Genomic DNA, 26783 nt, shown 5'->3' with positions numbered 1-26783 from the left:
AATAAAATACGTAAAATTTTATCTCACAAAAGAAGTGCAAAATATCAAAATAATTGATAGTGCACTTTTTTAATGCACTATCCATTTATTTTATGAATAGTGCATTAAACAAATGCACTAAACTATAGAAAAAATGAAATAATGCATAAAAAAAGCGTAATATATCAAAAATAATTGATAGTGTACTTTTTTAGTACACTATACATAAAATAAATTAATAGTGTACTTATTTAGCGCACTATTCATAAAAAAATAGATAGTGCACTTATTTAGTGCACTATTCATAAAAAAATATATAGTGCACTAAATAAGTGCACTATTCATATAAAAAATGGATAATGTACTATCCTATTTTAACGGGTGTCAAGATAGAAAAAAAGAATATTGTGAACTTATTTTATACAAACAACTCATTTTTATAACTTTTTAAATCAATAGAATAGATTGATTCCTTTTAAATATGGTGACATATTTAGGTTGCACACTCAACACGTTGTATAGCCATATATGGGTAAACTTAAAAGCTGGACAGATTAATCTATGCATACTTTTTAATTTATTTATGTTTTTGATAAATGTTTTCAGATTATTACATTTGTAAATAACTTTGTCATAATACTCATTTTAAATCCCCCAGAAAAACAATTTTAACAATAGAAATATTTATCAAACACATACATTTAACCCACACGGGCATAGTTGAGTGGTGCATTTTCTACATGAGAGATCAAAGATCGAATTCAATCTACGTCTATCACTCATCAGCCATGAGCTCATCGCAAGGATTTGCCTAATGCGATTTACATTTTTTTAATCTTTTACGAGTTATTTTACAGTGAGTAAATTACCACAAAATATTCATCCGAAGGAAAGATGCCGTAAAAAAGGTTGTAAATTTTCAAGAATTATAAAACAAAAAATACATATTTATTGATTAACACAAACAGAGTTTTAGCAATCTCTACATTTAAGTTGAAAAAATATTTTTCTAAGATAATTAACGCAAGATTGGAGCAACTGAATGAGAGATTCATGTGAATCTTCTTCAATTAAAAATTATACTCTATCCGTAAGATTAAATTATTCTTACAAATATTCAAATCCTTTTTAATTTTTTTATGTAATTATAATTTTTATATTTTTAAACCTCTATAAAAAAAATTTAAATCTACTCCTAATTAACAGTAAAGTAGATAAAGTCTAGTTGGTTCTCATTGACTCCTCAAATTTTTAAAAAATTGCAAGATCTATCATTCAAACTTTGACATCTTTGATCATATAACCACTACGTATCTCTTTAAATATATGAAACCAATTTTGATGATGACTATAGTCTTTCTACCACTATACTACTTACAAATATAAATACCCATTAAAATTGGAACTAAACCCATCTTTCTGTAATACATATCTCAACTTCCCCTTCGAGCTCATTAATTATCATCACAATCCAATATTTAACCTTTTGTTTTTCTTCAAGAAAATTAACAAGAAAGCTCTCAAATGACAAATTTGATATCAAGATCAAGAAAATTTAACCATTTTTTTCTTAGTAAAAAAGTTTGTTTCTTAACACATCTAAATCAAAGAAATTCAAAAACTTCATCATATACAAGTGCTGCCGCCGGTGGTATTATTAAGCCGGCGGCGACTTTTTCCGGTGAGTTTCCCGCCATTTTTCGACTGGAACGTTACCAGTCCAATAAAGCTGGAGAGGCACAGTTCGATACAATATACTATGAAGAAGATGGTCATCACCAAATTAATAATGAAAATCAGGTAATGTCTTTTTTTTTTTTAAAAAAAGTTTCCTTCTTCTTCTTCTCCTCCTGAATGGTGACTGAGTAAATATAAGTCAATTCAAATATCTATATTGTTAAACAAGTTTTTTACTCCGATTACACTATTAAATAAGTTAGATAAATTTTCTAGTTGGATTGTCAAAGATTCTCTTCATCTTGTAACTTCTTAAAATCATTTTTACATTAATAAAATAACATTGTGTCCCATTTTATACTCTCTTAATCTCATTTAAAATAGTTAATCTTTGTTGATTTGATAATTTTTTTAAAGAAAATTTATTAAAATTTTATTTTATCAAAGTAATCTATTATATGCTTTGAGTGTGTACACTTTATTTAATCATCTATTGATAAGTTAGCATTCAAAAAATATAATAATAAAACCTTCTTAATTATATAAAAGAAATAAATAAATCAAAACAAATATATGAAAAATTATTTTAAAACGCAGGAAAGTATTTGATTAGTTGCCCTGGTTTTTTGCATGTTCAAGATAAAGGATTTAATAAAATGAGTGAAACATGACACATGTAAAATATTTTAAATTTTTTGACTTTTATATTTAAATTGTTATGTGTGTGTATTTTTTATTCAAATTATCATTACCTAAATTGTTAATTATTTAAATTACGAAAAGTGAGTCATTAATAATTTAAATTATTTTGTGAATTAATCGATAATAATTTAAGTAGAAATTTACACACTTAATAATTTAGTTAGGAAACTTTAATTGTATTTTTAATCATTGACACTAATAAAATCAGAGAATATACTATTAAGCACGTTCTTCAATTATATTATACAATAATGTAGCTGATAAAGAATGAATGTTTTAGACGCATTGGACAAAAGTGAGTCACCATTACGTGTTTCATTTTGAGACAACTCTCAAAAGAAGTCTAGCATTTATCCAAGAATAGAGTAGAAAATGAAAGAAAACAAAATAATTATATGTATTTTGCTAAGATGTAAGAGTGAGAATGTGATTCATAACCTACTAATTTTTTATTTTTTTTTTAAAAAAAGTACTCGCTATTTGTATTAAAGTTTAATTTAATTTTGCATCAAAAGATGTCACATTCTAATAAAATAATTTCGTACCCAATACAATTTAAAATTAAGATATCTTCAAATCATGAAAAATTCATTTGATCTCTGATATTTCAACGAAACAATCTCCAATTTGCTGATTTTGTCATTAATCTTCAGAATGACATGACAGAGGTAGTCCTTTGTTACGTCAAATTTGATTGGAAAAACAATTGATTATTGTCAAACAGAGACATTTCTACAAATGGATAACCACATACCTCATATCAAAATCTCAATTTAGATGAAATATTGGGGAAAATGTTACTACGCAGAATTTGATTTAGAGAAAAAAAAATTGGTTAATAGACTTTAATTCAAAAACAAAAACCCATTTTTTTAGGTTAGACTTTATGAAATCGATTTTAATCGTCTTCTGTATAGAATTAATTCAGTTGTCAGTTTGTTAGGTAAGAAGTTATAAATTGTTTTTATTCGACTTTATGTAATCAGTTTAGTAGTAGTAAGTATTAATCTCTCAATATTTAGAAGAACAGGTTGTGGGAACACAACTTATCGATGTCTAGGAAATTCCGAAATTGAAAAGTGACCTGAATGATGATATTCAAATATTTTAATAACTTACTGAATTTGATCGCGTTTCGCGCGGTAATAATTTATTTAAATAATCCTTTCATAACATATAAATAATAAAAATATTTTAGTCTCAAATCTAAAAAATCTTTCTCTTTATATATATATATTATATAGAAGAGTGAAAAATAGGACGATCAAGGATATATTTGTCATTTCAGAAAAAGTTCTATCTTGCTTGCTTATGTTTTAGGCTTCAAAGTTTGGTTATAAATTTTTTTACATCCCAAATTCAATTGATATAATATCTCACATGAATCCACGTAAAAATAGAATCAGTTGTTATTTACATATTTAATTACTCTACAAAATAATTATTGAAATAAAATAATGATAAAATTTATAAATATTTAAATGATAGTTCATACACTCAATTTATTTGTCTTACTTTTCGTTTAAACTTATTTCAAAAAATTGCCTCTTTTTTTTTATCTATTGAATTATAATTTTTCACATATCATGTTTAATATCACAAGATTAAAATAATTTTTGATACATTTTACGTATTATTAATTTAAGACATAAGATTAAAAATTATTTTTTACTTTTTTAAACTTTATATCAAATCAAAAGATATTTATCATTTCGAAAAAAAAAATTATCTTGCTTACTTATATTTTACGTCTTACTACATAATAATATAAGGGACAATTCATAACTTTCATCGTCCTCACAGCTAAGAATAACGAATCATGTTGCTACACATGTTCTTCAGTTTTCGTTTTCACTTTTCCACTTAATTTTTTTCTTTAAATTCATTCAATGTGGCCCCTATCATTGGTGTGGCAAATTGTAGTAATTTGTGTGATTCCCTTACTTTATCTTGTCTATTAGTCATTTTGAATTGATTTTTAACTTAAAATTATTTTTGGGTACTGATGTAATATCAAGATGAAGATTTGTTTTAAAAAAATCTTCTAAAAATTTATTGCTAAGTCAAAAAAGAAAATAAGTCAATAGTCATAAGTTATGATTTATGAATGCTTATAAATCAAAAGTTATAAATTCATCCAAACAAGCAAGGTGTGTAAAAATGTATTTAAATGATAGATTCAAATTGAAAAAATATTATTAACATATCGGTATCGGATTATTGAATTATTCGCCCTCTTAGGATGCTCCATGTGACTTTATTTTTTATTTGCCTTTTATTTTTTCCCTTCCTCTCTTGCATTCATTTTTATTTTTTGTCTTTTGCTTTTTTTTCTTTTTGACACTCAATTTTTTCTTTAATTCTATTTCTATATGGGTCTCTATAAATAGTGTATCTTGACATTGTAACTCCTTTCATTTTAATTTAACTATTTTAGTTTGATTGGACAAAAAAATTTAAGAAATAAAAAAAGTTTTTTGAATTTTGTGATTTTATTTAAAGATATACTTCCTCTGTCTCATATTAGTTATCTAATTTCTCCTTCATATGTCATTAGAAAATCATAAATAAAAAGGATAGTTTCACTAATTTAACCCCTAAGAAATTCTTTTTAAACTTAATTTTTTTTTTATGCTTTAAAAAAGAATCATAAGTGTTTTGTAAATTGACAAGTAATTTAGAACTATTATTTTTGATAGATAACTAATATGAGACATATGGAGTATGAAGTTTTAAATTTTGTAGTGTTAAACTTACCATGTAAAATGTTGAAATTGAAAAACTTACTAAATATAGAAACACACTTTCTTTTTGAAACAAATCAAAAAAAGAAAATAACAAACTTAAATTGGGATGAAGGAGTAGCAAAATTTTATAAATTATTTAAGCTCTTTGCGTCCTCTGATTTATATCATATTTTACTTTTAACATTTATACCTAATTTGAATAATTATGTTTTATAAAATCATGACGATATTAATAATTTTTCTTTAGAAAAAAGTTCAACATAAAAGAATTCTTACCAAACCAAAAACATCTTATTAAATTGGTACTATGTAATTATGGCATCATAATGAAAATCGCTTCTTTTACAAAGGAGAAAGGAGTGTGCCAAAACTAAGAATACTATAACTATGGATCAGAAGATCAATTAAATTATTCTCTATTTTTTTTAATCATTATAGATTTTCGATAAAAATAACAACAATGGAAATTTATCAACAATGCATATTAACATGCCATTAAATTTTATTTTTTATACAGTAAAAGAATATAGTACAAATTAAACTTTTTTTAATTAAATTATTACTCTTTTTATATTTAAAATTTGTGCTCGGGCTTTAGCACGGGCCACATATAACTAGTTACTATTATATATAAGAGAGGATGTCAATTTTTGGTAGTCCTCGTAAGGACATTTTTGGTATTTCATTTTTTTGGTCAAATAAAGTTATTGCACATTGCAAGTGATGGTAATTTTTCTTATATATTTTCATTTTTGTCCTTATTCTTCTTGTTAAAATCATTGGACTTGAAATTTTGTAATTGGTTTCTTCTTGCCACTTGTTAGATTATCTTTTAATTAAAATTTTCTTTACTTTAAATCAACAATATCTTTAACTCAAAAAAATTATTTAAGATAACTTAATATAACGAACTTCCCGTATCCTGTCCTCCATCGAAATCACTCCAACCTTCTCCCGGATACACTCATTCCTGACCCCATCACTCTTAGTAAGCCTACACATCCAACGCAATATTCGTATTTCCGTCGCCTTTAATTTTTGGATATAGGTGTTCTTCACTAGCCAACACTCCGCTCCATACAGCATGGCCGGACGGACTGTCACTGTGTAAATTTTTCCTTTAAGTTTGAGCGACACCTTCTTATCACACAACACTCCCGAGGCGAGACTCCACTTCATCTAACCTGCCCCAATACGGTGGGAGATATCCTCATCAATCTCACTATTTCCCTGAATCATGGATCCGAGATACTTAAAGTTATCCCTCCTACCCACAACCTGGGAATCCAACCTAACTACCACCTCGTCCTCCTGCCTCAAGTCACTAAACTTGTATTTTATATACTCTGTCTTGCTCCCACTTAACCTGAACCCTTTGGACTCAAGGGTTCGTCTCCAAACCTCCAATTTATCATTCACACCTCTCCGCGTCTCATCAATCAATACTAAATCATCCGCAAAAAGCATGCACCAAGGCACCTCTCCTTGAATACGCCGCGTCAATACATTCATCACCAAAGCAAACAAAAAGGGGCTAAGAGTCGATCTCTGATGCAACCCTGTCAAGATAGGAAAATGCTCTGAATCTCCTCCCGTCTTTCTCACCTGAGTCTTAGCTCCTTCATACATGTGCTTAATCGATCTGATGTACGTCACTGGGATCCCACTCACCTCCAAGCATCTCCAAAAAACCTTTCTGGGAATTTTTATTTAACGTAGTTTAAGAAAAAAAATATTTTGATCGTGGAGAACTTTCTTCTGTTGCATGAATAATTCACCATTTTTTTTTCTTTGTATTTATATCTAATAATTTATTTTTCATAAGAAAGAGTTTGCACAAATATCGTGTGGATAAAGAAGAGCAAAAAAAGAGGGTTAAAATTAGTCATTGTATGAGGTTATATTTTATTTATACGAAATTGAGTATGGTTCTGATGTATTTCTTAACTATGAATTGAATAATTTTTTTTTGTGGACAATTTATTCATTACTTTTGAAAATATCAAACATATATCAAATACCAAAAATTAAGATTATTGATAAAGTTAAAAATTAAGGCAATGATATAAATTAAAATTAAATTATTTTAAATTTATTTTGGTCAATTGAGAATCAATATTTGTAAGTATAAACTATATACATAGAATCAAATGATTCTCACTGTTCATTAATTTAGTATAAAATTACACTTAAAGCACCACGTTTAACTAGCATAAACTCTTTTCATGTGAAATTATAAATAAAATTATGCATTTTTCACCACATACAAGCAGACTTGAGGAAAATAATTGATCCACTTGATGACTTTCGTCTTTATTTTACTGATTGCAATAATGAACTTGAATTGAATTGAGAAATTAGAAAAGAAATTAATTATATGCTCATAAATTTAATTTACTAAAAAAAATGAAGCATGAGGCTATATTGAACCAATGCAAGTAAAAGGCTAAAAAAATAAAAGGCAACAATTTATATATACTACTTATATAGAAGGGTGGATAACAAGTTTTGGTAGCCCTTATGAAAAATTTTATCCATTCACGTTGCATTATGTGACTTTCTTTTGTCTTTTCTATTTTTCTTTTATAATCATTTCTTTCTTTTGCCTTTCCCTTTTTTTTTTTAACACTCAATTTTTTCTTTTAAGTTCATTTTTACATGAATATTTATGATTGATATATTTTATGTCTTTGACATTATACTTCTTTCATTTCAATTAAAGCTTTTGAATTTTATAGTTTTAAATTAAAGATGTACTCCGTCTATCTCATATTAATTATCCACTTGCTTCTCACATGCCCTTAAATAATCATAAATAAGAAAAGTAGTTTTACAATTTTTTTTTGAAAAAATTATAAACTTGGATACACTTCATAAAGAATTTCAATTATAAGAGTAAAAAAAAATAAAATTAATCAACTCTCTTTTATTTTGCAAATTGCAAATTACAAATTTAATCAACTCTCTTTTATTTTACATCTTTCAATATATAAAATATTTTCTTCATAAAATTTATCATATTTAATAGAATAAATTATTTAAAAATAAGAATTTCGTTGGAACTCTATACCCATAACTTTAGTTTTTCATATAGAGAGGTTATATACTACCTCTACTTTAGCCTAATCATATCCGTAAGATCTTTCCGTGTGTAACACTAACCTTTAAAAAAAAAAATTAAAATTCTAATAAGATCGTTATATATTTCATAATAGAAAACGATGTAATTGATGATTTGCATTCTAATTGACTTCAAAACATAATTAATATAGATTCTAATCATGTATGGCGTGATTGATTTCCTCCATAATTAAGTGGCTTAAATTAAGGATTCATCCTAAACTATTATTATTTAAATTCAATTATGTATTTGAAATATATTTACTGCTACAATAGTACTATAGTAGTCAATACTAGCTGGTTTTTAACATTACTTTCTACTCCATATATATTTCTTAAAATAGTATATATTTCAAAATATTATTTTTATAATATTATTTAAATTAATTGTTTGCATACTTCAAGGGATGGCATCATTTTCATAATTTCATAATCTCATTATTTAAATTGGTTACATACTTAGAGGGATGACATTTTATTTTCAATATTTTTTATTTTAAAATGACTATAATATTTATTATATAAATTGTTTGATTATAATTAATTGACAAATACATGATTGTAGTGTCATAAGTTTTAACAATAATAACAATATATACAACTTTTGAAAGAATTGTTTTTTACCACAATATAAAATACGAAATAATATTAAATATTTAAATAATTAACAAAACAACTTTAATAAATAAATAATTAATAAAATATAAAATAATATGAAATAATTAACTACTAATCTTAATAAAAAATAATTGAAAAATCATATGAGTTTTCATCCAATAGGAATGAATCTTAATTATTTTTTACCACAATATGAAACATGAAATAATATTAAATATTTAAATAATCAACAAAATAGTTTTTTGTTATAAAATGATAGTTTTTTATTGTCAAATGTCAAGTAGCTAGTTCTTAAGATGCAACTTGGCATACTTTTAGGCTAGGGTATTTTGCTTTATTATATATATAGACTTGTAGTGAATATATTTTATATAATGATGATGGTCTTAATAATTTTCTTAAAATCAAATATAAGACAACTAAAGTTTTACATAACCAAAAACTTATAGTAAATTGATACTATTTAATTAAGGTAACGTAATGAAGATTACTTTTTATTTTATGGAGGAGAAATTTTTTTAAGGAGTATGTCAAAATTAAAAATACTATAACTATGAATAAAAAAGTCAACTAAATTACTCTTTTTTTAATTATAAAGTTTTGACAAATTTAGTAATAATAAAAATTTATGAACAATTCATTTTGACCTGTCATTAGGTTTTATTAATCATGCAGTAAAAGAATATAATATAAATTAAAATTTTTAATTAAAGCATTATTATTTTTATATTTAAAGTTTGGGTTCAGATTTAGCACGGACCACGGATAACTAGTATATATATATACATACTAATTTGTTGTTAACACTCACTTCCTCTAGTTTTTCTTCCTTTATAACAAATTTAAAACATAGTTTTCCTTGATACTCCTTAAGCTATAAAAGTTGAAAACATGTATTTTTTTTAATTGAAGTATCTTTTACCTTTTGCTCTTTCTTTTCCTTTCACTTCATTGGCTTCATCCCTACCTATCACTTTCTTTAATCTTGTTCATTCTTTACCTCCTTTTTATCTTTTTCTTTTAAGTTTTCAAATAAGATAGAAACATGAAGAGTAATCTAATGCTAAGGTAGGAACAACATGACTTTTAGGTTTACAATATTACATGATTTTTAGTTACTTATTTCAAAACTTAAATGCTTATATGACCAGCAAGTCATATTGTACTTCTTTGCACTTAAAAGATATAAATAATATCAATTTTTTGATCTTAAATGCTTGTTCTTCGTTCTGAATTCGAATATAAGTTAAACCTACAAAATGCACAATTAAATGAAGAGTGCACTATACACGTGCCATGTCATCGTCAAATCAACGCCACGTCATTGCCACGTAAGAAATTATAATTTAAAAAAAAAAATCACCCTACCCCAATTCCTTCTTCTTTTTCTTCTTCAGCAGACACAACAACCCCCCGCCCCCCCCCCCCCTTCTCCCCCACTTTTCTCCCCTTTCATCCCCCACCACTGCTACGAAAATGTCTTTTTCCTCAATTTTTTTTCATTTTCGCCATTAACACCACCAAGAGAACAACCATAAAGATATCAATTTAATATTTTTATCAATAAGAATTAGAAGAAGAATGTTGGAGCTAGATATTAATGATGATTTTTCTAAACCAGTCAAGAAGAAATTAATTTCAACCATTGAAGATGATGATTTTCCTACTCCAATCAAGAAAAGTCCATTTCAACCATTGATGATGATGATCCTCTACAATCAATCAAGATACAATCAATCAAGAAAAAATTTAAAATAAGTTCACTTTCTAGTTCCAAGAATTAAACTAAGCTCATCAAATCTCCAAGCTCTTCCAAGAATCAAACCAAATTAACCAAGATTTCTTCTTTTTCCTCTGATTTTGGTACAATCCATAATCAAATCAAGCTTGCAAAAATGAAATTTTCTTTGTCTGATTCAGTTTTTAGTTCAACCAAAATCAAAATCAAGCTCATCAAGTCCACCCTAGAAGAGAAACTTGCACTAAAATCTCAATTAAAAAAGCTTAATTCCACTTCCACCAAATACTTAAATTCTAACCAAAACCACTTCCCCTACAATTAAAAAATCCGCCCCAGATCTATCCAAAATCAACTCTTCTTTGCCAAAGAATAAAATAACCAAAGAAACACCATCACTAAAGACCTCAATGAATTCAAATTCAAAAACCAATATTCCAGAAGTAAATGGTTATTAATGAAGAATGGTCAGTAGATGAAATTCCGCCACAAAGAGGTTCAAATGGTAGAAGGAAACTATGTTTACTGATACAGATTTTTTGAAGAATATTTCAAAATATTACATTATTAACAAAATGACCCCCTTTTAAGGGATATTTATTGAATTTTTTGTTTAACTTAAATTAATAAATGTATTTTATGAAGAGATGTCTTTTTAAAACGATATGTTTTTTGAAGAAAAAAGTATTTTTTTTTTTTTTAATAAAATGTATCTTTTAGATGAAGATGTATCTTTTACATGAAAGGTCGTATACTTTCATTATTTGATTTCCAACAATTCTATTTAAACTCTTGCTACTTATTTTTTAATGTAACTTTTCTGTCTTCTCTATCTTCTGAGAATAAATGTTTTCTTCTCCAAAAAGATCAAGTTTCATACACTTATTTTCCGGAAGAATCTCTTCACTAATTGCTTAGTGCAGAATTCAGTAGGTTTGTCATATCTATTAAAACTATTTGCGTTAAATCCCATAACAATCTCGCAGAGGAGAGGAAGCAAATATAATTTTTAGGAAAGTGTTTTGTGCGTGTTTTAAGCCTCAAATTTTATGTTGGTTGTTCGAATTATTAAACCTTTATTTTTATGTTCTTCTTCGTATATTTTGTAAGTGTAACTGAACATATTTTTCAACAATATTTTGCTATTAATTAGAAGATTTGTAGAGTAAATTACTCCTTAAATGTAGTAATTACTGTTATCTTTTATAATTTCAACGAATTTGTTGATTCTTGCTTTTTTCCACATTCTTCTTCAATTCAACGTGTAAACTTTTACATTAATCTTCATTGTGCCTTTGAACTTTACAAGTCAAACAATATTTAAGGAAAAATCAAATTGAATATTAATGCAAATAATATAAAAAACATACACATAATACTATTCTGATATTTTGTAAGAGATATATATTATTTTAAAACATACATGTATCTACAATAATATATGCATTAACATAGATTGTCCGAGATACATATTATACATATAACAACATTAATTATATCTCTTACTGTGATAATATGTATCTTTCATAAGCATAATTCACATAAAATATATAACAAGAGATACATATTGTACATATAAGTACTTTATATGTATCTCTTACTTTATTAATATATATCTCTAATATGTATATTTCACACAAACATAATAAACGAGAGATACATACAGCTACAATGTTAAATACCCAGAGATACAAAATGAAGAAAAGTATCAGATGTATCCAATTATGTATCTCGACCTAAATTATTGACCAATAACAAACAAAATCAGGAACAAAATTAACAACATCTACATATTGTTTGATGTTGTTGGTTTGAGAGGTTTCAAAATTAAAAGATGGTCCTAAATCTGCATTTATTATGTTAATTGAACCGATATAGACTAAAAAATTTGATATGTTCAATATGTTAACCTTAGAAAAATTGAAGATGTTTAATTTTGATTTTTGATAAAAGTTGTTGAACTTGATAAGAAGATAGTGACTATGAATTTGGTGAAAAATACCTTAATTCAAAAATGTGAAGAAGTAGAAAAACTTATGGAATGAAACCGTACCAAAAAATTTATCGTTGAAGGAGGAACCATAGAATCAATTGGTAAAGTTGTATCCGAAAAAAGTGGGTGTTTTTAAAATTTATTTCCACTTTTAATTAAAAATAATAAAAATATAAATATTTATAATTTTTACAAAGTGAAGGAATTTCTAGTAATATTAGTAACTTAAGTTGTGCTTTTATGAAATTTTTTCTTATAAAAATTAAGTGTATTTTTGTAAATTAATTTTGACATTTATGTCTAGCCAGCCATAGAGCTGTCAATACTGTCTGACCCAACCCATATGGACTAATCCACATGAATAATTTAAAATTTGACGATTTAGGTTGAGCTGACCCATCAAGATGACGGGCCAAAAAATAGCAAGTCTAACTCATCACTCTTACGGACCTCCACGGGCGAGTCTATTTTTTGAAATATATTATTTTTATAATCTTAAGTTAAATTTTAAAATGTTAATAACATAAATATTTACAATATAATATTACAAAGTGTTACAACTTATTAATCAAGTCTTAAGTTTACAAAAAAGATTTTAATAATCTACGAAATTAAATAACTTCTGACATGATATCATTAAACTAAATAGAGATATTGATAAACAAGTAAAATAATTAATGGGTAACAATAAAGCTAGCTAAATAGCAATGTTAACCTAATTATATTTTAATAGATCATAATAAAACACACACAAAAAGAATGTCAATATTTAATTCATTGCAAGTGAAAATAAACTCTTTAAAAAACAAATATTCATGACACTTATGGCGTATTTCACTACCATTCATCCTCATCAATCATCTTTGACTCCTTAAAAAAGGTTGTATTTTATATTTTATAAACATAAATATTTAAAATCTATGATGATTCGTGTAAACTTTAAGTTTGGACTCTTCTTGTTATTCTTAATACTCTATTGAATTTTTCATTTGATCTATGGTTCAATCCAATCCATATTATTCAAACTTCACAATTCAACGAACTTATCCTAATCAGATTATAAACTTCTATTTTTAAATGGATTATAAATTTAATCCAATCCATCAAATCACAAATTAGATCCTACTGATCCAACAGGCCTATATTAACGGCTCTAGCCAGCCATTTGATACATGTTGATGTTCCAATTGGTGCACCTAACACTACAAAAACAAACTTTCATACAGGTGTCCTCTGTCCTACTCTTGCCGTCTTCATTTTGTCACGAGAATTTTTTTTTTTTAAATTCAATTTTTTAATTTTGTTTTAAAATTAGTTTTTGATTATAAAATTTATTAATACTTTGAATTATTTTACGTACTCTCGTATTTTATTTTTCTTACAAAAGTTATAATTAGCGTAATTTTATCATTAATTCAAACATAATAAAATTTAAATAAAATAAAAAACATTTGAAATCTATGATCAAATATCTCCTTTAATAGTGTCTCAAGTTCAGTCCAAAATAATGATAGCTTCCTATTTTTACTTTTTATTTTTAATTTCAAGACTCAATTTCAAAATCTTCTTTCATTTCATTCCATCACGTTACTTGAGTACTTGACTGATCGGGGTGTTCATTTGCCTATTTTTTTTTTATACTCGGGCAATGATCCAAAAAGACAGAACTAGTTTACTTCTTCTTGGAGTCTCAATTCCAACAACATTTCCTTCTACTTCTTGACGAGCGAAGCATCAGGAGGAAAAACGAAAAAACAACAACAACTTAGGCCACATACTTGCTGCTAACACCGTTGCAGTCAATTTCATCATCACACTCAATATCAATCACCAATAGTTGTCGTTATTATTATGTCCATTTTTACAACACTTAACTTTTTTATAGTTACAACTATCATCATCATTATTATTCATTAATATCAACCATCACTGCCACCACATTATAAATCATCTCTAACAAACATATATATTTTATTATTGAATAATGAATATATTTTATTAAATATATATTTTTTCAATATTTAATCATCCTTTCTTAAATTATAAATTTAATGTGTTTAAAAATAAATAATTATGCATATTAATATGTTAAAAAATAAAACATTCTCATTTATTTAATCTTTGAATTTAAAGACAACATGTTAATTATTTAAATATACATTCAAATTCAGTTATCTTAATCTTGAAGGTAGACAAATAAGACTCAAGTGATTGATCATATTTCGATTCACCAAACTTTGTAGTACTTGTTTTCTTATAAAGCTTTCTTAATCATCAAACAAAATTAATAAGTTTTTCTTTTTCTTTCTCTCTCTCTATATAGTAAATAGAAATTTATTTAAATATTTTAATGATTTTCATGAATCAGTTTCATTTAAATCCTTGAGTTAAAATTGGATTTCACTTTGAATTCCAATGAATCAAGATTGATAACATTAATAAATGAAATTATATTTTTATAACTTAATTTTAACACTTTTTAAACGGAAAGGAGGGGGTGGGCGTGGGTGGGTTGTCCAGCCAGCCATGTGATACATGTATGATGTTGCAGTTGGTGCATTTAACACTACAAAACAAAAGAATTCATACATGTCCCCTTTCTCGTATCATGTCAATCTTCGTTGTTCCATCAAAATTCGCTAAATCTATTTTATTCACCAGAATTATTTATTGGAATTATTTACTAAATTTATTTGGACATGAGAATTACTCACTGGAATTATTCTCTAAATTTAGTTGATCACAAAAATTATTCATTAAATCTATTTGGTCACGAGAATTATGCACTAAATCTACTTGATCACGAGAATTATTCATTGAAATTATTCACTAAATTTCTTTTGTGTCAGGAGAATCATTCACTTTTTAAAATAATATTTTTAATTTCTTTTAAAATCAGTGTTTAGTTATAAAATTTTTAAATTCAATTTAAAGTTGAATATTAAATTAAAAGAGAATACTCAAATTCATTTTTTTAGTTTCATCTTCATAAATTTTTACATTAGATGCCATTTTATCCTTTTTTTTCAAAAATATAATTACACATAATTTCATCTATGACTCAAACTTGATAAATTTCAGATAAAATAAAATTATTTAAAAATTTATGATTAAAGGTCTAATTCATGTTGCCTCAAGCTCATCCCAAAATTAACTCACTGCTAAAATTGTCTTTCATTTCAAAGACTCAAATTCTTTTATTTCATCCCGTCACATTAAATGACGGGATGTTCATTTCCCTTTTCTGGTTTTATGCTTGGGCAATGATCCAAAAAGACTAAACTAGTTTCCCCTTCTTCTGTCTCAACTCCAACAACATTTCCTTCTGCTTCTTTATAAGTGGAGCATCAAGAAAATAATTTACAAAAAAAAAAAAAAAAAACTTAACACAGAGAATTTCACTTGATATAATCTAATGGGATTCCTCAAAATCCTCTTCTCCAATTCTAGGCCAATCCATAAAATTGGCCAATTCCATGCCTCCCATATTACATTCTTTGGTTTTTCATCAGCAAGACTTTTATCATTTCGCCGGTTTGAGTCAACCAACATACTCAAACAACAATCTACCAAGTTAGCAGAAAACGATGATGATTGTTTTCTCCAGGTTATATAGCTTTATTCACTCATTTTTCTTTAATAATTATACATACAATTTTGAATAGGGTAAGTTTTTTTTTTTTGTGCTTGAGAGAAGCATGCTGCCCTGCATGCAAAAACACCAAAATGCCGCTTTATTTTGCTAAAAAGATCAAATATGCGATGCCAATTAATGAGGACTTGTTTTAGTCATATCAGTACGTTTACCGGTGTTGGGATGTGATCATACCTGCACCAACGCACCAAATCCCATTAGAACTCCGATGTTAAGTGTGCTTCGGCGAGAGTAATATTAGGATGGGTGACCTTATGGGAGGTCTCCTTTAATAAAGGGGTCTTGGAGTGACCGGTAAAGTTGATGTTATGTGACTTTGGAGATCATGGATCCAAGTCGTGGAAATAGCTCTTGCAAAAATGCAGGGAAATGCTACGTACAATAAATTCTTATGATTTGGTCCTTCCTAGGACCCCGGCTAGCTATGCACCGGGTTGCTTTTTAGTATGTTTACCGTGTTAACTAGGAGTTGTTTAGTCTCGTCAGAGATTTATATACCAGAAGAAAATATAAGAAATTTTGGGTACTTTTCTATGTTTAGCTTTATTTTCTGTGATATTGGTTTTAGGTGTGGTACAATAATTGTTGAATATGCAATTAGCAGGTGATGGATTTCCCTGGAGGAAAAGTTCCAATAACTACTCAAATGAAATTTATTGCAGAGTCATCTGAAAAGAGGTTGCCTTGTTATAGAGTTCTTGATGATGATGGATATCCAATTCCAGGCGCAATCTTTGAGGAGGTATTTGCGAGCTAGAATTCAAATTCCAATCCCATTTCTATTCAAGTTAAAAAGATGACTTGAAATTTGATACATTTATTGGGGTGTTAAATGTGGTTGGTTAGGCGAGCAAAGAATTGGCAGTAAAGATGTATAGTTCAATGGTGACACTTCAAACTATGGATACCATTTTTTATGAAGCACAAAGGCAGGGGAGGTTGTCCTTTTATCTCACAACTGCTGGAGAAGAAGCTATCAATATAGCATCTGCTGCTGCTCTCACCCTAGACGACTTCGTGTTGCCTCAGGTACTTGCTATTATTATTCAGAGACGAATTCAAGATCTAAAGTCGGTTCAAAATAAGTGTGATCATTTTATTGGTATACATTTTATGTTTTGTTTGCATATATATACGTTGCACGAGCGGAAAGCAATGTGTTTCGATTCTTGTTCCTTTTTTGGGATTTTTAAAACCTTCAAGGGTCGTTTGGTTGTTGGTTAGGAGGTGATTTGATTCTTGTTCCTTTTTTGGGATTTTTAAAACCTTCAAGGGTCGTTTGGTTGTTGGTTAGGAGGTGATTCATTCGTGTATTAAATCCTGCATAACTTGTATCATGTTTGGTACTTGCATTATTTTGGCTAGTATAAAATTCTACGCACCAAATATGGCTTTTGGTTAGAAATTTAGAATCCTGCCTCACTAATATATTATAAGTAACGAGGAAATCCATGTATTATTTTATGCATAAAAGATAGGAATAACTCAACCCTGCGTAACTCTAGCCAACAACCAAGCGACCCTTCAATTGTTGGTTTGTCTTTGAGATTAATTATCAAACACATTTATCATTAGCATAATGATTGAACCATTGAATATAACGTCTTTTTACTCATGTTTGTGTTATTATATTTCAACTGTAGTTTCATGATCCTGTAACCTGGAAATGATGTAATTTAACATGCTGTACATTGCAGTACAGAGAAGTAGGGGTTATATTATGGCGCGGCTACCCCCTGCAACAGGTTGCCAATCAATTGTTTGGAAACAAATTTGATTTTGGAAAAGGAAGGCAAATGCCATGCCATCACGGTTCAAATGAGCTCAATTACTTAACTGTTTCTTCACCGATAGCGTAAGAATCTCAAAGTTTAAGCATTTTCTTTTCTCCCCTTTTCCCTAAAGATTCAGGATATTCCATCTAAACAATTTGCCTGTTCCAAATTCCATTTCCCTCAGAACACAGATACCTCAGGCTGCGGGCATTGCTTATTCTCTGAAAATGGATGGAAAGGAGGCTTGCGCCATCACTTATTTTGGAGATGGTAGCACCAGTGAGGTGATTAAATTAACCAAAACAACACGGTTTTAGGGGGTATTCTTCTTTAATTGGCTGATTTTCTCTTGATATAATTTGCAGGGAGACTTCCATGCTGCTTTAAACTTTGCAGCAGTATTGGATGCTCCGGTTGTCTTTATATGCCGCAACAATGGATGGGCCATTAGCACTCCTATAAACCAACAATTTCGAAGTATTTTCCCAAACTCAATTTTTGATATAAAATGCACCCTTTACTAGTAATTTTCGCCATATTACTTAGGATAGTTTTTCCAACATCTTGTTACGGCAGGTGATGGGATCGCATCTAAAGGACAATCATATGGTATTAGAAGCATCCGTGTAGATGGCAATGATGCCTTGGCAACTTATAGTGCTATTCGTGCAGCTCGTGAAATGGCAATTAAGGAACAAAAGCCAATTTTAGTAGAGGTAAAGACTGATATCAGAGTTCAAGTTACAACACATATTGAGAAATCTGCACTGAATCTTGAAATTGTTAAACATAGAAACAATCATACTAAAATTTTCAACTTTTGTGTAACTTTTAGGCCATGACTTATAGAGTAGCTCACCATTCAACTTCTGATGATTCAACCAAGTATCGACCCGTGGAGGAAATAGAACACTGGAAAACAGCAAAAAGCCCAATATCAAGATTCAGAAAATACCTTCAAATAAATGGCTGGTGGAGTGATGAAAATGAATCCGAACTTCGTGGAGACATCAGAAAACAGGTTCAAAATTCAAGAACCATTTATGGCAAAACAACATTGATCTTCATCTGATATTTGCTAAAAGCTTATAATGTTCTTTTTTCTTGCTTTTGGATTAGGTGTTGCAAGCAATTCAAGCAGCCGAAAAAGTGCAGAAACCTTCATTGACAGATTTGTTTACAGATGTTTATGACAAAATGCCATCAAATCTTCAAGAGCAAGTGAAATTTGTTAAGGATGCTGTAAAAAGATCCCCAAAAGAATATCCTTCTGATGTTCCTATATAGCCTATAGGCTTAGTCTGTTACCACTAGGCTAAATATTCGCGTAATATGTATAATTAATTCATCTAGAACCGAGTAAACTGCATTTTCCAAATTCCAGGTGTCATAAACTCAAAATCCTAACTCCATTTCTGGATAGCTAGCTAGTATGCAACTCTGAAACTGCCAGGGTTCATTGAAGTTACATATATAGCTGCATTATAAACAGAAGTTCTCGAACAATTTCTCGACTTCATCTCCTGTCTTATATGTTAATGGTGTTTATTCTCTTTCCGTTGATGACTTGATTCTTTTTTCTAATTTCGAAATCCAAAATACTTGTATACTCGAGCTTTTTCTCAATGGATTTCCCATCATCATATCCGACCCAATATAGTACCCCAATGCAGGGTCTTCATGTGCTGGAATTCTTGCCTTTTTCAGCTTGATACCAAATCATTTTTACCTTGAAATACTGGTAGACTGTATATATAAACGAGTCTATGATCATTTACAACAAAGTCTTTCCTTTTCTATATGAAGGCAAGGGCTTCTGAAGAGAATATAAAATTAGGTCTTATGCCCAGTGGCAGAATGAACAAAATGTTGAATTGAACCGTAACACTCTCTACCGGGCGTTATTACTCATTTTTGTCGGGATTTTCAATAAGGGGTTTTAAAATATGAAGTAAATACACAAACTAGCCGAATCGGGTTCAATATCTACAATATATACATAAAGAATAATTTTATTATGTATAAATAGTGTAATTTTTCACTATAGGGGTTCACCGAACCCCCGTAGCTCCAAGGTGGCTCCACACCTACTTTTAGTAGGGCTGTGCAAAAATCGAACCGACCGATAAAAATACTATTGGGTTATTGGTATCGGGTTATTGGTTTGTTATTGGTTTTATAAAATTTTTTATTGGTTAACCAGTTCGGTTCCGATTTTGATCTATTGGGTTATCAGTTTAATCGATAACCCAATAAGAATACAGTAAAACTACTATGATATCCCTGTTTAATATATATTTTTTTGGTTTAATTTATCATTTTATTAATGATAAAACTTAATGGCCCAACCCATTATTCAACAAAATAAAAACCTGTTTCAACTTTCAGCAATCCATTACTCTACTCGGCCTAACCCAAAATAACATATATGATAATTGATAAGTAGAAAGAGTAGGGTTTCTAAATCAGAAGTTTCCAAATCCACATCTCATCTCCAGTTCTCCACCGCCTCTTACTCTTCTACTCTCTTTTTGTTGCTGTAGCTGATCGATCTTACAGCTTCTCCCTCTTGTTGACCTACTACTTTCATCTTACTAAGGTACTGACTGAGATTCCCTTGATTATTTACTCTTTGATTCACTTTTTTGGCAAAATCTTGATGCTTTCCTCTCCATTGAGAGGATGTCATCCCACAACCGGTCATGAATTTCTTGTGCTGTTTTGATGAGAACTGTGATTACTATGAATGAACCCAATTTATGTATGTTTTTGAGAAATGATCTATGGTGGTTGGAGTCTTGTCAATTTGGCAGGTTCAAACTGTTTCGTGGCCATGAATGATCCCTTTCTGATGGCTATGAGTTTGTGTGATGGGACTGTGGCGTCCTTTTGTTTGTGCCGTGGGGTTATAAATAACATCACAATGTTAATGGTAAAGTTCAAGCTAGTGATTGCCTCTTTATCTGCTGTGCTTGGTCACCACAGGTTCCTGCCAGATTAGTAAATGGTTTAAATATGTCCTTGATAAACCAGAGTATAGTTTTGGTCGACGGAACCGGTTGTTCAGATTGTTTCTATAGTTGAAGTACCCACTGTATCTTTGTTCCAAGGGTGACAAAGAATTTAAGTGTTGAAGCTATTAGACTCTTTAATCCTCGATAATGGTTCTTTGGTACATTTTGAATGAAATAATACTTCTTTATAACACCACTTACCAAGAAGAGCCCAACATTAAGAAAAAAATAATGTTCACTTTTGTAATGTTTTCCCACCAGCCTCTTTTCTTGAAGTAGCTTTCTGTTATTAATTTTTCCTTGCATTTTGTTTATGCCTAAAATTCTTAGTGAAGGATTTGATATGGTTCTAAATAAGGAAACAGATCTCTTAATTTTTGTTTACTTAGAAAGTATTTCATGATTTGTTGTCTAATTATTATCTAAATTCTATTTTACAGTGAGATATACTGATATACATGGCTGAAAATACTGCAACTGATGAGGCAGTGCCAGCGATCCTAGGCGATGAAAGCACTAATTCAAATATTGCGCGTCAAATACATTCTGTTTAGACGACGGTAAAGAAAGAAAGAAAGAAAAAGTCTCGTGCATGGAATCATTTTGGATTATTTGTTGATGAAGAAGGAAATAAGGAATCAAGGTGCAAGCATTGTGGTAAAGATTATTTTGCCGATTCAAATAAAAATGGTACCACGGCAATGCTTACTCATTTGTTAACATGTTCAAAGATGCCTCGAAATCAAACTATTGACAAAAATCAAACTGAATAGGCTTTCAATCTGTTCAGGGGGGTTTTGCGGGTGATGTTGCTGTTGTTTCGTGGAAATTTGAGCAAGAACAATTTAGGAGAGCTTTATGTCGCATGGTGATTGTGGATGAACTCCCCTTCAGGTTTGTTGAGAAGGAAGGTTTTAGAAACTTTATGAAAGTAGTGCAACCTCATTTTAAGATTCCTTCTCATTACACTGTGACACATGACTGTTTTAAACTGTTTGATGAAGAGAAACAAAAGTTGAAGAGGTCTTTTAGAGATGCCCAACAAAGAGTCTGTCTTACCACTGATACTTGGACCTCTTTGCAGCGAATTAATTATATGTGCATCACTGCACATTGGATCGACAGTAAATAGATTATGTACAAGAGGATAATTAACTTTTGTCCAATTACTAGTCACAGAGGTGAAGACATGGCTAATGAGATTAGTAAGTGTTTACGTGATTGGGGCATCGATAAAATTTTTACCATCACAGTTGATAATGCTAGTTCGAACGACGTGACTGTGAAAGAGTTAGCTAAGATATTTACTAAACGGGGAACCAATTTCATGAATGGACAACACCTTCATGTAAGGTGTATGGCTCACATTATTAATCTCATTGTCCAAGATGGTTTGAAAATGACTGGCGTGTCCATTGAAAAGGTTAGAAAAGCGGTGAAATACATAAGGCAGTCCCCTGCAAGGTGTAAGAGGTTCCAAGAATATTGTGAAGATGTTGATATCAATAGTAAAAAATCGTTATGTTTGGATGTTTCTACGAGGTGGAACTCTACATATTTGATGTTGAATAGGGCAGTTGAGTGTGAAAATGGGTTGATGAGTTATGTTTATCGTGACATTGGCTTATCACATTACCTTCGATTTATTGAGGATGAAGAGGGAACTATTGTCTGTGCATTTTCAAGTGATGATTGGGACCATGTGAAGAAAATTACCAATTTTCTTCAAATTTTTTATGATCTAACCAAAGAAGTATCTGGATCACTCTATGTCACATAAAATTTACACTTTCTTAAAATTTGTGAGGTTTCTTGTTATTTGAAGCAGTTGATATTGAGTGGCGATTATGGTGATGATCTTTTGGGTAAAATTGCATCGAATATGAAAAAAAAGTTTGATAAGTATTGGGGTAGTCCAAAGAAAATGAATAAGATGATTTTTATTTCATGTGTTCTGAATCCTCGGCACAAGTTTGTTTCGGTTGGTTTTGCTCTTCAAATGATGTTTGGGAAATAAAAAGGACTAATTTTAGAGAGTAGGGTGAAAGATTACATGAATTTGATGTATGGTGAGTATGTAAAGGCCTTTTCAAAAGATAAAGATAGTCAACATCCTTTATCTTTATCTAGCTCTTTATTTGAAAATTCTAGTTCACTGCCTTCGAGTTCAGGTAGTACTGTTCAATCGATAGGGTCTTTAGGGTCATTCATGGATGATCTAATGAAACATAAAGCTGGAAATACAACAACGGTTAAAATAGAATTGCAAAAGTATCTTGATGAAGCAAATGAAGGTGAAACCAATAACTTCAACGTCTTGTTTTGGTGGAAAATACATTCATCCAGATTTCCTATTTTTGCTGAGATGGCTCGGGATGTGTTATCTTTTCCCATTTCAAGCGTGGCATCTGAGTGTACATTTAGTACCGGTGGACGTATCTTGGATTCATTTAGGAGTTCATTAACTCCTAAATTGGTGCAAACTCTAGTGTGCCTTCAAGATTGGATTCGGAGTGAATCACAACCTGTTAGTATTGAGGAAGATATAGATGTCCTCGAAAAGCTTGAACAAAGTAAAAATATTCTAATTGTATTAGTTTTGTATTATTATTGTAAATGTTTGTTAACATTTTTGTGTCTGATTAATATAAATTCTCTGTAGAATTGGCTAATACTAGCATTCTTGATGATTGACGTGGAGTTGAGATTCTTCTTTTTTGCACTTGAATCTGGGCATCTGGTAAGCCACCTATCCTAGCTATAATTTGTTTTAAGTCATGTATTTCCTTTGTTGCCGATATTTGACGTCTGCTATATCATATGGAACACCCCTGATTGTCTAGTGGACTGGTAAGCCACCTATTCTATCATTTGTTGGATTGTCTAGTGGACTGCTCTTCAATTACTGTAAATCATTATAGAGTTTTACCATAGAAAATGAAAGGGAAAAATACACAAGAAAGCTTCTTTTAGTGAAGTAATTATACAATTGCAAATAGCTAGAGAGATAGATATATGGCATTAACATAATAGATCCTGCTAAGAATTGCAAAAGAAATTGCTTTTTGCTGACAATATGATTAACTAAGATGAACATCATTAAGTTATCTTTAGTTTTCATCCGTGTACATGTGATGAAAAAAACATTTACAGCTACAAGGGATACACCTTCTCTTCCTAAACTGCATGAGTGGATAGATTTCTATCTATCCTCTAGAAATAAAAAAATACTGAACCTACAGGCAACATTTTGTAACATGGATTCGGCAAGCTCAAAATTAGGACTGCATTAATCAGGACAATATTGTTGTAACACATCAGAATTTTACATGGAATAGCATGATACATTAGATACTATATGTCAATGATAGCTAGCATTTGCTTCTTATACTCGAATTGGACCTTGTTAATAGCTTGACAACCTCTTTCATAGAGGGTCTTCTGCTAGAATCCTTATCTGTACATCTAAGACCTTGTTATGTGATATGTTGTAGGTGTCTGAGTTTTGGTAAGATCTGGATATTTTCAAAGGCTTGAAGCATTTGAAAATTTTGGCAAGATCTGGATATTTTCAAAAGCTGGAAGCGTTTGAAGAGTTTTGGACTTTTGGGAAGATCTGGATATTTTGAAAAGCTTGAAGAACTAGGATTCGTTTTTTTTTCAACTAACATTAGTTTGAAGATTTTTGTAAACTAAAACTCATTATGTAGGATTTGGCGGCAACTAAGATTTTATTTTGGTTGTTACTATTTCTATTTTATAAGTATTTTTCTTATTGGTTAAACCGAAAACCAAACCGTTAAGAATCAATAACCGATAAAGCAAAAAATGATAACAAACATCTTATTGGTTGGTTATTGGTTTTGCATATTTAAAAACCGAAAATCGATAAACCGAACCGATAACACACAAAACCGAACCGAACCGAGCGATGCCCACCCCTAGCTTTTAGGCCTAAGACACACCCTAAAAGCTAGCTCATGAGGGGAAGATTACCCAAGTTTATACCAAATTATAGTTGGCTTGTATGAGTCCACCACGAGTCAAGAGACTAGGTCCCTTGACGCACAAATTCAATAACTAAATAAGATATGAAGTAAAGTGCCGAAAGATAAATAACTCACAAGTTTACGTAAAAACCTCCTTGCTTAAGGAAGGAAAAAATCACGACCTACCAAGTAGGATTTTCCTGTACTCCACTAACTTCAAGCAACTTATGATTACAGAAGCGAGTAATGGCAAAGGATTAAACGCGTAATCCTATCCATCTTGCAACACTCTATTACAAGATCAATGCAAAAACTCTACTGCACCCACACATCAATTGACAGTTGACACTCCTAGGTACATCTACCTAAGAGAAACATCAAACAATGATGAGAATAAGACTTGACTAAAACAAAAGATGGTTCGACTAACTAACTCTAGTTAAAGCAACTCAAACTAAAGACTTAGACATGTGAAATATCTACTATCCTTTATAACTTAGGAGAAGATTTACAAAGTAAGAATGAAAGATACAGCACCCAAGAAATACAATAAAGACTAAGTAGCACTCAATTAGGTGCCTTGTTGACTATGACCTATGTTCCTTTGAAGAATAACTTTTGCTTGTGAGATGAACTTGATTGCAAAAACTAGGTTTTGCTCGTCACTTAACTCTTTTATAAGAGAGAGAAAAACCTAGGACGCAAGCCATTAACTGAGGTTGGATAGGGCTGATGCGCCTCTGCTGTAGCACCACAAACCATTTGCAGAAAAGTACAACATACAACTGTACCAAATTGACTTGAGCCTTGAGTAGAAAATCACGGACCAGGTCCCTATTGGTTTGTAGATCATCAAAATCCAAAGAACAACATTTAACCCCCTCCTTTTTTTAATTATGACAAACTATTCCCCTGACTACTAATTTTATCCAATAATATTCACCCTGTCTATCAGAACCCTCTTCCTCATTTCTCTTGTCAATAAGGACCAGGTCCCTTATTGTGAATCAACTGCCTCCTATTAATAGCATCTTTACCCTTTTGAAATCATGAAAAAGTAATTATAGTAAACCAAGTAAAGTAATATGCATATTATGTTAATTCATGGCCATTGAAGCAACACTTACACGAATGATGTAATACCCCGTATTTTTGTGCTGAAATTTTAACTATCATTCCTGCGCGTCTAAGCTCTAATCCAAGTGATTCTCACATGAATACAAGTTGCATGATCATTATCATAGTCTATGGAGTAGTTTAGAGGGGAAAAATGTTCATAGCAATGACCTAGAACAAAGTTGAGCTAAGACCAATTGATTCACCTAAAGTTTGACATTCGATTCTACAAGGGTCAACTTAAAATGTGAATATCTCTTAATATACATAGAATTTTTTATCCCAAGACCTATCAAATTTTATATAATTGAATTAGCTTTCCAACGATACTAATTTCATCAAAATCTGACACCCGAGCAAGGAGTTATGGCTTTGCGAAGTAGAGTGCGTCGCCTAACCAATCGCACATGGCTACTTGAATAGGTGTGCGATAAGCAATGCGGCGCATACTTAAATGTGTGCGATAAGCAATGCGGCATATATTTAAATATGTGGGATAAGCAATGCGCCACATACCTCATTTCCAAGTGCCAAAAACACCCCTATATATGTCTATAACACGGGATTAAACTCCCATAACACCAAAATAAGTTTACTTTCTCTCAAAATCACCAAGAACATTCATTAGGGTTTCAACCTAAAAATTGAAATATCTCAAGA

At 29.9% G+C, this 26783-nt stretch overlaps 2 protein-coding genes across 3 annotated transcripts; both read left to right on the top strand.

Annotated features, from left to right (window-relative positions):
• The first annotated feature begins 1257 nt into the window (after positions 1-1257).
• LOC107867760 (2-oxoisovalerate dehydrogenase subunit alpha 1, mitochondrial) lies at positions 1258-19561 on the top strand. 2 transcript variants are annotated; one of them, XM_016714161.2, is made up of 9 exons: positions 1258-1779; positions 16834-16971; positions 17076-17258; positions 17927-18084; positions 18189-18288; positions 18370-18481; positions 18581-18720; positions 18840-19025; positions 19124-19561. In XM_016714161.2, exons 1-9 carry the CDS (start codon positions 1504-1506, stop codon positions 19289-19291), a joined length of 1461 nt encoding a protein of 486 aa, XP_016569647.1. In that variant the 5' UTR covers positions 1258-1503; the 3' UTR covers positions 19292-19561. The 2 variants fall into 2 exon arrangements, with proteins under 2 accessions (XP_016569647.1, XP_016569648.1); XM_016714162.2 differs by lacking the exon at positions 1258-1779 and adding an exon at positions 15712-16181.
• A 2646-nt stretch (positions 19562-22207) lies between these two features.
• Positions 22208-23939, top strand: LOC124898007 (zinc finger BED domain-containing protein RICESLEEPER 2-like). Its single transcript, XM_047411626.1, has 5 exons — positions 22208-22720; positions 22847-23022; positions 23170-23545; positions 23681-23758; positions 23862-23939. Exons 1-5 carry the CDS (start codon positions 22208-22210, stop codon positions 23937-23939), a joined length of 1221 nt encoding a protein of 406 aa, XP_047267582.1.
• The last annotated feature ends 2844 nt before the right edge of the window (positions 23940-26783 follow it).

The sequence above is a fragment of the Capsicum annuum genome, chromosome 4 (genome assembly GCF_002878395.1).
Source record: "Capsicum annuum cultivar UCD-10X-F1 chromosome 4, UCD10Xv1.1, whole genome shotgun sequence".
NCBI classification, from domain to species: domain Eukaryota; kingdom Viridiplantae; phylum Streptophyta; class Magnoliopsida; order Solanales; family Solanaceae; genus Capsicum; species Capsicum annuum.
Note: the sequence above shows the minus strand (reverse complement) of the source record. Positions and strands in the feature narration are given on the sequence as shown.

Bases quoted from the DNA above. Each gene is read 5' to 3' on its own strand.
- LOC124898007 (XM_047411626.1), top strand. From the start codon at position 22,208: ATGGCTAATGAGATTAGTAAGTGTTTACGTGATTGGGGCATCGATAAA. The intron at 22,721-22,846 runs GTGAAGAAAATT...TATTTGAAGCAG, and splicing joins CAAGTGATGATTGGGACCAT to TTGATATTGAGTGGCGATTA. The intron at 23,546-23,680 runs GTTAGTATTGAG...AATTCTCTGTAG, and splicing joins TTCGGAGTGAATCACAACCT to AATTGGCTAATACTAGCATT.
- LOC107867760 (XM_016714161.2), top strand. From the start codon at position 1,504: ATGACAAATTTGATATCAAGATCAAGAAAATTTAACCATTTTTTTCTT. The intron at 18,289-18,369 runs GTGATTAAATTA...TATAATTTGCAG, and splicing joins GAGATGGTAGCACCAGTGAG to GGAGACTTCCATGCTGCTTT. The intron at 18,721-18,839 runs GTAAAGACTGAT...TGTAACTTTTAG, and splicing joins AAAAGCCAATTTTAGTAGAG to GCCATGACTTATAGAGTAGC.